General features: G+C 37.2%; 1 protein-coding gene across 47 annotated transcripts in view; it reads left to right on the top strand.

Moving 5' to 3' along the window:
* The window catches only part of DTNA (dystrobrevin alpha), a 381,211-nt gene that overhangs the window by 347,703 nt on the left and 21,482 nt on the right, over nt 1–12,026 (top strand). For 37 of the 47 annotated variants that reach the window (XM_012447220.3, XM_064379277.1, XM_064379287.1 and 34 more), the window contains 2 exons: nt 1,405–1,518; nt 6,326–6,422. In XM_012447220.3, the coding sequence (XP_012302643.1) occupies nt 1,405–1,518; nt 6,326–6,422 (211 nt within the window). Of the gene's footprint in view, nt 1–1,404; nt 1,519–6,325; nt 6,423–8,135; nt 10,086–12,026 lie in introns of those variants that run through there. The other 10 variants (XM_064379297.1, XM_012447230.2, XM_012447231.2 and 7 more) reach the window with 1 other exon arrangement.

Raw genomic sequence — 12,026 nt, 5'->3', positions numbered from 1 at the left:
TTTCCTTCCTTGGACTAAATAGCTCTGTCGTATTTCTGTTTTTAGAATCAACAAAAATAGCAGGAATCATAGAATATTAGGGTGTTAGCCTTGGAGGAAATCTTGGAAATCCCACTGCACTGATTTTCAGGCTGAGCTCTGTGGAATTCTGAGGGCTCTTCAGGGGTACCTGGGAGGAGAGAGCAGGGGCCAGCAACACAGGGACTTGTCCTCATTTCTTTAATCCCAGCAGCCCCCTCTTAAAACTGTCTGACATATTGAGTGCCCATGGTATATTTCTTTTAAAGAAAGGATTCTCCCATGGAATCCCAAAGAGGAGGGAAAAAAAAAAGATTGAAAAACCACTGAATTACAGTTCCATCTTCTTACCACACCCATGAAAGGTATAAGGATTCACTAGTCATTAGCCTTCTGATTCTGGGGGTTTTGTGAAGGAGACTATTTTAAATTAGGCTTCCAAAATGGAAAGCCACTTTTTTGTCCACCAAGTTCACCTTCCATTCACAGTGCTTTGCTGTGTCTTACTGGCTCCAGTGCATTTTGTTGAGTAGGAATCCGACACCCCCAGCTCCCAAGAATACATGACTTATAACCCTGCTTAATGGCTTCTGACTCACTTACGGGTAATTTGCTTTGCCAGGTCACATATCCTTTATGGCTAGCCTAATGCTCACCCAAATGCAGGGAAGCCCAGGCTCTGACATCAGTAGTTAACTGACACATCTCACCCCCGAAAGAGGTCACACCAATAGCACTCTATGTCACAGACTCAATTACAATGAATCTTTTTAAGAGCACTTTCCTTTAAGGTGGCCTTTCCTGAGCTCTATTAAGGCTGAGAGATTTAAGAAAAAAAAAGGGAAAGAATTTTGTCCAACTGGGAGTTTCTCAGATAAATTCAATGAGAAGTCCCCTCTTGGTGAGAGAATAAGGTTATTTAGTTTTGTGAAATGAGCCCCATTTATCCTTATTTTCCCTCCAGGCTCCTCTTACTTGGTAGCTGCAGGTACTTTATGGTGTCAGAGTATGATCACAAATAACAGGAAGATGTATTTTTGTCTCTTAAGCAGCACACTTTTCAAAGTTGGACACATTACCCCTGCATTACATTACTTGCTAGAGAAATGACTGGGTCCTGGTGATTTAACTCAAGCATATGCTGCAGAAGCTTCAAGGTTTGGATGTACTGGAGGTGAAGTCAATCTTCCCCTCACCCACAGCACCCACATAGCTATAGTCAAAGCCTCCTAAACACCAGGAATCTGTTGGTTAGGGAAGGTCATTTCTACTCCTAAACATAGAGTGATCCCTTCTTTCTTTGCTCTGGTGGCCTTGATCTGTTCTGATGTTAGTGTCCTGGAAGTTAACTAACCTTGGTTTTTCACCTTCCTCCTCTCTCCCAAGAGAAATCTTACAGGAGATCCAGAGACTTCGCCTAGAGCATGAACAAGCTTCTCAGCCCACACCAGAGAAGGCACAGCAAAACCCCACCCTGCTGGCAGAACTCCGGCTCCTCAGGTAAGAGAGGGCTCCCATGTCATCTCAGGGGATATATATGCTTTAGATCTTTGAGAAAGTCTAGCAGTGTCTAGTCAGAAAACAGACCTCAGCTACCTTAGCTGCTGGGGTTGGTTTGTTTCTTTCATAGCACACACCTAATTGCTGATTTTGGGGGGATTTAAAGAGAAGCTGTTTAAATTTTGTTCTTTCATTTGACACAGGGAAAAGCAATGGTGTTTGTTTGTGACAGAATTTCACTCTTGTTGCCCAGGCTGCAATAGTGCAGTCTAGGCTCACGGTAACTCCACCTCCCAGGTAGAAGCGATTCTCCTGTCTCAGCCTCCCAAGTAGCTTGGATTGCAGGCATGCACCACTACACCCAGCTAATTTTTTTGTATTCAGTAGAGACAGGTTTCATCATGTTAGTCAAGCTGGTCACGAACTCCTGACCTCAGGTGATCCACCTGCCTCAGCCTCCCAAAGTGCTGGATTACAGGCGTGTGCCACCGCGCCCAGCCAGCGGTGTTCTTTAGATCAAAAACAACATCTTAGCTCTTTTTAGAAATAATCGGTTAAATAAACATCACAGGTTTTTAAATTTAAAAATGTGCCCCTAACTCATAAAATGAGTCTGATTTTCTCTAAGTCTTGGTCTCTAATATCTTTGTATTCAGAGCTTTAAAAATAGGCATCATACCTTCTTGTACTGTAAAGGAACATAAAAGCCTAGTCTTGTTTAGTCTGTCATCATAAAATACTTGAGTTAGAAGGAACTGTAGAAGTCATCTTGTTACCAGTGAAGGGTCTTGACTATGAAGTTGTCCAGGATCTTGGCATTTTGAACAAAGAATTGGGCAAAACGCATAAACAACGCACAAAAGAATGAAGCAAGAAAGCACATATTTATTGAAACGAAGGTACACCCCACAGAGTAGGAGCCAGCTCCCTTAAGTGGCTCAAAAAAACCCTGGTTACAGCGTTTTCTGGGTTTAAATACCATGTAGCGGTTTCCCATTGGTTACTTGGGTACACCCTATGTAAACGAGGACTTTGCCCAGGACCAGTTTGATTGGTTGCAGGAGGTGACCAATCAGAGGCTGAAGTGAAGTTACTAAGTTGCATCCTGTGCAAACATTTGATTGGTTGCAGGAGGGGACCAATCAGAGGTACCTTCCATTTTTCATCTGCCTCAAGGTACAAAGGGAGTAGCCTCTCATCCTTTTGTGACTTCCGTGTGTGAAAAGGCAAGGTTTTCCTTTTGATTCAGTTCTACAAAGTCCATTCAAATCAGCCTTAGGTTCACTGCCTCTGGATCCTATTCTCCTGCCTCAATCAGATCCTACCACTGCATTTCAGTGTACTCCTCAGAGTCAGAAGCTAGGGAGTAGCAGGCCTTGGAAAAGAATTGTGGTTTCTCATACTAATCCCACGCTGCAAAATGAAAATCTTGCTGTGGGCTCCATTTCAGATTAGCTTCATAGCATACCTTGAATAAGGTTGGTACTCAAGTGTATTTATGTGGCAGACAACACAAAAATAAATTCAAAGGCATTCCCTCATATAAATATACTGCTCTTTCACAAGACACCTTTAGTTGGGAAGTATTACATTCTTTTCATCTTTCAGTTTGGGTGCCAAGTATGTTCCAGGTATATCTATAACTTTGAGTCATACTTTTTATAGTAAGTACAGATGCCTCTTCACAGAAGCCCTTGTCAGAATTAGTCCCTTTTTCTTCCTCCATACAGAAAGACGAAATGAAGCAGGTTCTTTATGACTATGTTTGGATTTTACCAAGTTCCTGTTGATTGCATGGGTGTTTCTGGGGTTCTATCTTAGTTCTGCTCTTCAGACACTTTAACACCTGAGCACAGCAGTGCTTTGTTTTTCATTAATGCATACTTTCATTTTTGTCTTAAAACCACAATGAACTTTCTAAATGATCATGCTTCCCTTTCTCTTTTTACTTTTGCCACAAGAAAACTGCAAGCTGAGTCATAGCCCAGAATTGACAATGAATAGGAATGATAGGCATTTCTGCATGCTAATCTGACACTTTGCTGCATACTAACTCTACATACACTGTCCCATATAATTGCTATAATTAGGAGATAGACACTGTTATTGTACTCCTTTAATAGATAAGGAAACTGAGATTCACAAAAGTTAAATAGAAGTTGCAGATATCATACCTATCGCTTAGTGTATATATTTATATGATTTATAACAAGAGAATTTTTTTCTTAGAAAAAAATTTGCATAATTGTGTGTAATTTACGTATATATTTCCTAAGGAAAATAAATTATCTTGTATAACCATAATACCATCTTCAATTCAGGAAAGTAAATATCGATGTATGTTATTTAATATAAACCCATATTAAAATTTTGACAATTGTTCTAACGCTGTTCTACAAGAAAGTAGGTTTTAACACACATACAAATTAGAAACAATCTGACAGAATTTCAGAATAAAGGCACTTCTTTAGAGATGAATATGTGTATGCTATGACAGGAAAATCACTATCTACTCTTATTTTCTCATTCTCCTTGGAATGGTGGAGGTTACACCGCAGATTTGTTATTATACCTACCTTTGGGAAACACTGGTAGAAACACTTATAGAGAAGATTGAATGAAGACATTATTGAATGAATTTTAATTGAATTCAGTGTCATATTTTTAAGAGATTACTACCATAAGACAAATGTTCAATTAGTTTTTTTAGTGTTGACTAATTTTAAATTAATTTGCCATTACTTTCAATGGCAAAAAAACCACAATTACTTTTGCACCAACCTAATAATACCAGTTAACATTCTCACATTCTCAGATAGTTTTTAAATGCTTCTCTTAGTATTTCTCACCTACAGTTTTAGAAGGTTGCTTTAACCCTCTTCCCAAAGTGCTTCTGTGGCCAAAGGGCCAAAAATTACAGAACAGTATCAAGAAGAGAACTGGAAAAAAATCAGAAACATTATCTACTCTTGTACCAAGGACTACTGTGAATGTACTTGGAACACCATACATAGACAAGGTCAAAAACAAAAAAGAACACCTCATGGATTTGTCACTGAGAAATATTCTTGAATGAGGCAAGACTTTTGAAATTAGAATGCTTCAGCCCAGGAAGACAAAGACTAAAATAAGATACCATTAAAACATATAAAATTATAATGCTTCTCACCTTCTGGATTCAGAAAAGAAGCAATTTTAAAGGAAATTGAAAAAAGGATTGCTTCAAGAGTAAGCTATAAGTGGCAATAATAGTTAAAAATATAAATTTATTCAAAAAGAATTGAGAAATGTTTATAAATTTCAAATTCATAATTCATTATAGAAGAAACATATAAGAAAATAAGTTAGAAATGTCCCCCAGTGCTTTGGGAGGCTGAGGCAGGAGGAGTTCTTGAGGCCAGGAGTTCAAGACCAGCCTGGGCAACATAGTGAGAACCCATCCCTACAGAAAAAAAAAAAATTAGTCAGGCATGGTGGCACATGCCTGTAGTATCAGCTACTCATGAGGCCGATGGCAGAAGATTGCTTGAACCCAGGAGATTGAGGTTTCAATCAGCTATGATTATGCCACTGTACTCCAGCATAGGCAACAGAGTGAGACCTTTTCACTAAAAAAAAAAAAAAAGAAAAGAAAAGAAAAGAAAAAAATAGAAATATATCATTTATATCTCTAACCTATCCTCCCACAAAATGTCTTTCAATTGGATAAGTCATTGGCCTAGCTCACTGTGACATTTTTATATCATCAGTTTTTCACCGCAGATTTCTTCTCATAGTTTCATTTAATATGGTATCTATCATTGAGACTAGCCATATCCATTTATACGTTAATACATACATGTTTAAAGTTTCCATGCAGTTTTAGTATATAAGTATGAATATTTCAAACTCAAACTGAAATCTTTTGGGCAAGGAGAAAATTATATGTATTACTTATTAAGTAATGATATTCAATAATGGATTTGAAATTTATTTGAAAAGTATACATATACTTCAGAAGTGTGAACCATTAACATTCCTCATCATACTGTTTCATTTCTTTCCTCCTTTAAAGATGTTTTTGGTGCCTCTTACTGTCAACATAAATGATAGAGTATAGATTGTCCTTAGTTGTTTTCATTCTTGCTGACAGTTTAAAAATGTCTGTAAAACAAAACAAAATTAAGCATGAACCTTATATATCATCTTCACTTGTAGAACAAGTATGTAGAAATGCCTTTATTCTGACTTCACTTTATGAAACCAAACTCAAACCAAAAAGTTTAGATGGACTGTATCTATGTGCTATTAACATGTTACCTCTGAGAGACACCTCATTGGGTGCTGAGGATTTCAAATGTACTTTTCTAAATCATATTTCCAAGTACTAAGGGAATTAATGTTTCCTGTGAATTTGCAAAAGGGTTCTTAGATTTGGAGACTCTAGAGGATTTGCCTTTTTCAGTGACAATTTGGTTTTTGTTTGTCTCAAGGGACCCTATGGCACATCACAGGGCCCACTACATAGTAAGCATTCAGAAAATATTTTATTCTCAATGGTTGATTAATTCAGGCTAGAAAGGTCTAAAGGAAACGAAATGTCTGAAAGGACTTTAATTCTGTTTAATTGCAGTATGACTGCTAACAAATAAAAGAAACAGCTCCAGCTGTAATTGTTCATTCATTTGACAACAGTTCCCTGCTGGGTAACCATGTCAGAGACCCAGAGATGCCCTTTTCCTGATAGTCCACAAGTCCCCCAAAAATGGGAATGTGATTAGCTCAGAGAGTTGCATGCCACTTCTGATATCAGCTGCTTCTTTCTTAGACAGCGCAAAGATGAGCTGGAACAGAGAATGTCTGCTCTCCAGGAGAGCCGGAGAGAGCTAATGGTCCAGTTGGAGGGTCTCATGAAGCTACTAAAGGTAAGACCTGCCAAATGAATTTTTCCTAAGCTTATTTTCCATGTCACTTGTGAAAATTTTTGCACATAATGTGCAATGGTTTTTCCAGTCACTGTATGTGATTTCCCTCAACATGTTTCAAACTCAAATGTAGAACAGTTTCTTAGATTAGTGTAGTAGTAGCTGTCAGTAATAGAAAACATTCTTATCCATTTCCTGAAACCAGACTGCTGAGGGCCTTCATGGGACTTCTTCTTGGCTTATTTCCAGTTTCTTTATGTCTGCAAGTAATAAAACTGAATTTATTTAGAAATATTTTATATTTAGTAGCCTTCAGCAATTCTGATTACATTAAGAGAAGTGAGTGTTAATATCAGTACAATATTTTATTCTATTAGTGTACTTTATCAGTAAGTCACATGATTTTTAGTGATTTTAAATATAAACTCTAAATGAGAACATTTCCTTACTCTTCTGTAGGTAAAGTGTTTAATAAGATGATTTATAGAAGTTTTCTGTAGAGTGCTGTAATCTATTTCTCTCATTGGGAAGTGGCATTCTTCTTTTAGTAAAGCCTTATTCCCTTCTTCAATATACATTAAATTGCCGTTCAGGTCAAAAGCAGGCAAATTATGGCCACAGGTCTACAGTCAGCCTATGTGATCAGTGCCATGTGATCATCCTGCCTGATATAAACAAGCATGAACCAGTATGGATTGGAACTGTGACCTGCCACAAGCAGGAAATGAAACATCTGACAGGAGAATGATGAAGGGAAGACCCGGGGTCAGCTCACTTGCGAGACAGGATCTCCCAACTTTCAGTCCATTGATCTCTCACGGCCCCAACACACCAACATTTGTTGTTTTTATTTTGTCTTTCCTTTCTTTCTCTTTTTTGTCTATCTTTACCTCTTTTTTATTTACTTTTTCTTCATTTTTTTGCTTCTTTCTTGATTTCTCCTTCTTTCCTTCTTTCTTTCATTTTTTTTTACAAATTTTTTGAAAGTTACCGTGTCCCAGCCACTGTTCTTGTGACCTTTCTTTTGTTTTCCTTACTTTGTTTTATTCCTTAGTCAGCTTTTCCCTCTATCAGTGTCCTCTTTAACAATTGGTATTGGGAATACTTTATCTTTACTCAACAAAATTGACGTTTCAGTAAATTAGACATGTAAAGTGTACAATTCAATTTTTGTTGATCTATCTTGGACAAGACAGGACTAGATAATTCATAACCTACTGCTATTTCTGGCCTGTTATTTAATAACCCAAAAAAGCTCTTTCTGCTTCCCTTTCCATATATACCAAATAAAAAGGACTGAACCCATCTTTCCCCTCAGTGAATGACAGGAAGCTCTGAAAACTGCCCACTATGTTCCTGTTGCTTCTGTCACCATAGCTGTGACTCTCTCTATGGGATCGAAGTCTATTCATCACCAGCCATGTTGGTATTAACCTAGCCTAACAGAGCACTGCCTTTTTATCAAGATATACACATACCAGGATAGAGAGATGGATTGTGTTGAAAAATGGTTGTACATGCAGAGAAAAGAGATGGGCCTATAGTCTCAAATAACCAAGTAGACTTGGAGTGATAGTCACTGAGGTGGCAGAGGCCTGGACCTGCCATCAAAGCTGTATTGATGTTTCCCCATCTTGCGTTCCTTCACACTGTGTACATGCTCTTATTGGAACCCTGGGTAATCTAACTGTTATTGATTCAATCTTTCTGTAGGAAGAAGAACTGAAGCAGGGAGTAAGTTATGTCCCCTACTGCAGGTCTTAACTAACAGTGGAGGGGCCTGCCGACCTGCGGTTTTCTCATTGCTTTTGCTCTAATGTATGTTCATGCTTCAGTTTGGAAAGAGAAAAGAATCATACTAATTTGCTTCTTTTTCAATGTAGTGCTTGAATTGAGATATATAAAATTAGCACTTTTTTAATAACTATCACTACTCTCAGCATCAAAAGAACTATGACATCTTTTAGAAAAGGGAACAAATTGTCATTTATCGGAAACATTTTAGATCACCAAGGGTATACATTTCAAACCAGTCTAATGCTTTTCAAGTTGTTGACCAGACCATTCTCTTAATAGAGAGACACTCGCCACAGTGACTAGAGATACACTGAGGTTCATGTCATCCCAAAACCTATAGCACCCAGAAGCTACCCTCTACACCCTCTCACTCTGTGAGTATTTAGTTCAGGCTTCATTTTACTGAAAACGGGCAGTTATAAAAATCGGGTAATTAAATCCCTTTTAATCACACAATTATTGAGGCTTGTTCCCCATGGCTCACAAAATGTGCTCAGTCTTGTGGGAGAAAGACTGTATTCTGTAACTGACTGTTTGCTTCCCATTTTTTTGGCTCTTCCCCAAAACAGAATCCTTACTATTGGTTGACAATAATCTCTTTTTAAAAAGTAATTATCAGCTTTTTTCTTAGCACCAAGAACCTTTCTGCTCAGAGAGATGAGAGAGTCATTACAGACATTTTTTTTTTTTTTCTGGAAATAGGGGCATTGTGACTTTTTAGCCTAAACTGGAGCTGTGTCTAAGCCTGTGGTCAGGCTTAAGAGCCAGCAGGGGGAGCAGCATACTCAAGAAAAAAAAAAAAAATAGCAAATCAAATTAAATTAAATAGAAGCAAAATAAAAGCAACTTTAATTTCAAGTGCATGTACCACACGGTGTATGACAATATATCCCACTCACTAGCATTATTGAAAAGTTTCACATTATTTCCTTGGATCAATTAGAACCACAGCCTGTCCAGTGTCAACGTATCTTTCATTTCTTCTGTATGCTCTTTTCTATTACTCATTATGTGTGTTTGTGTGTAACAAAGAATGTTTGGAAAATGCTGGACACATTTTTACCCTTCATCCCCATGGTCTGTAAAAAAAGGAAAGTGTAAAATCAATCTGTAATGTCAGACAATAAAGATACTGTATTACATTATTTTGTATTTTGTGAAAAAAATTACTTTATGAAATTAAAGTCAAATTTTAACAGGAGACAGTCTCCCTGGGTAAAGGACATATAACATTTACAGCCTGTATAATTGCCCATGAATGCATACATGGGGTATTGCTATTGTATTTCCAATACACTTAGATCATGGTAAAGAAAAATGCCTTCCTCATGATACTTCTCTTTGCAAATGGCTTCTTTCCTTTCCTGTCTTACTTAGCATGTGCATAGAAAAAGGGAATAAGGTTCAGTTATAACCTCCCTCCTCCTAGCAGAGAGAGAGGGCAATCATCCTGTAGTCATCAGCCTTGCTTTAGCCATTTCCCTTGGGGATACCTTCCCGGCCATTTCCCAGGCAGCATAATCTTGAAAGGCTCCTGTGGACCAGGAATTTTGTAAACAGATGGATACACAGAGCCAAACTGTGGCAATGACCCCAAGGTGGCACCACTGCCCCCTCACCTTCCAGCTCCTCTCCACCGAGCCCCTCAGCAGCTTCTGCATCTCAAAGGTCCAACAGTGGGTACTGCGGTGTGGGTACCTAAGGACAATGGGCCCACATTACCCAGCTGTCAGCAATGCATCATCTGGGTGGTGGCAGAGTTTGCCTATTTTGCTCATTCATCTTTTTGCTTTTATACACAAGCCTCTTTTCAAAAAGGACCTGAGGCAGCTTACAACAAAAGATATAAACAGTGACTTCATAAAATTGAAATAGAAAAATCAAAAACTAAAGAAAATGTGAATATGCTAATTTTAAGGGACAAGGATGTTACTTTGCACATTCTGGCAATGAAGCAAAAAAAAAAAATACAATCGGTGGTTTTATCAGTACAGAAATACCACTTCTCAGGGGAACAAAACTTCTGTTCGCATAAAATATGAAAGAAAGTCTTCACTGGGAGCTTTATAGGAGTTGTGAATAATAAAAAAGGAAAAAAAGCAGTCATAGATTTCATGTGGCTGTTTCTTATACTGACCTCGGTCAAAATTAAAAGCAGAACCTTATCAATCCCAGCCCTATAGAGGCGGTTCTGCAAGGAAATAAACAAATGCTGTCCAAATATAGACTTCTCATGGTAAAACATGATCTAAGGAGAGAATTTAGAGGTTTTAGACTGGCATCTGCTTCTAAATTCTGTTTTTATTTATGAGTGTTTCCCCTTTGGGGACATTATCTTTGTAAAACCAAACTTAGAACACCCCCACACAACAAATTGTGCTTGATTTAATAACCTCTACTTGCTTTATCATAAGTCTGTGTGGTTCAATGTAGTGTTTTATTATACTGGCATATATAATTTCTACTTACATTGTTTCTTGTTAGAGGTAATGCATGAATTTATCCCTCTCGAGGCGAGAACATGAATTTAAAAAACTAGTGCCTGTAATATAATGTGATGATTATGATATCACAAGCAATAAATTTTTTTTACAAAACTTGAATTGAAGTTATCCTACCCTCTTTCTTCTTTGTGTATCTTTAAGATTTATTGAAGGAACCATAAAAAGAACACTCATAAAACATTTAATAATGAAGGCAGCTGGGGTATAATTGCAGTACCAATAGGTTCCAGAGTTTCTGGTACACTTCCAGTTCCAAATATTATGTACCAGTCTAAAAATGAGTAACCTGACTTTGACTCCAGAAAGTAAAGTCTCAGTACTAGTTTTCTTAGCAAAGTTACTGGAATTAGACCTGAATTACAGTGGTCTCAGATCTTTGCTCACAGCTGCTTAACTTTCATGGTAATTAATTTCAAATGATTGATTATCCATGGCTAATAGGATTATTGTATAGATTTTGAAAGATACTGGATGTGAAAGCACTTTGTAAAATATATGTCAGCTGTAAGTATGAATGTATGTATATAGGTATACATACACGGGGTATATATAAACTTTTCAAATTTGATCCATATTTTACACACACACAAGCAGCACAATATACACACACACACACACACACACACATTCACTTCTTTTCCTTACAGTTGATTAATAGTGTCTCCATCAGGGAAAGAAATTTGAAAAGGACTTTGAATTTGTTCAGATCTCTTGTAATTGCTTTTAGCAGTAGAAAACACAGAGTCATTTTTATTTTAGAGAAAGTGACAAACAAGTTCAGTAAGTTTATATTTTCCTGTTTCTGGCAACATCAGATGTGATCCTAGATATCACATCATATCTACAGAGTGTAGCTTGCACCAAAATTTGAGTAGATATACTAAACAGCTAATGTAGTGAAGGGCTGCCAGTGGCAGATGTTCTATATGAGTGCAATGAAACATTTGAGATTTTTTCTGAAAGTTTTATCGATAAGCATTTTTATATGAGAGAGGTGATTAGCAAAGGGTACAATTTTAGTCAAGGATAAAACTAAGTTTATGTTAATTTGCAGGACGTTTTTTCAAATTTACAATAAGGATTCATTTTTTTAAACTTTGGGATCAAATTATTCCTTATTTGTAAAGATAATGTCTATACATTGGTATTATGTTAAGTAATATAATTGTTCTAATTTGATGGGGAAGAAAAATCAAGCATCATTCCAGATTCAATCTCTTACTCTTATTCTCCTCTGTATTTATAACTGGATGGTCCAATTAAGTCAGGAAATTGTAGTCATGAGGTTTCTACTTCTTCTAAA

The sequence above is a fragment of the Aotus nancymaae genome, unplaced genomic scaffold (genome assembly GCF_030222135.1).
Source record: "Aotus nancymaae isolate 86718 unplaced genomic scaffold, 86718_ANA_hifiasm-v0.15.2.pri h1tg000020l, whole genome shotgun sequence".
Lineage (NCBI taxonomy): Eukaryota > Metazoa > Chordata > Mammalia > Primates > Aotidae > Aotus > Aotus nancymaae.
Note: the sequence above shows the minus strand (reverse complement) of the source record. Positions and strands in the feature narration are given on the sequence as shown.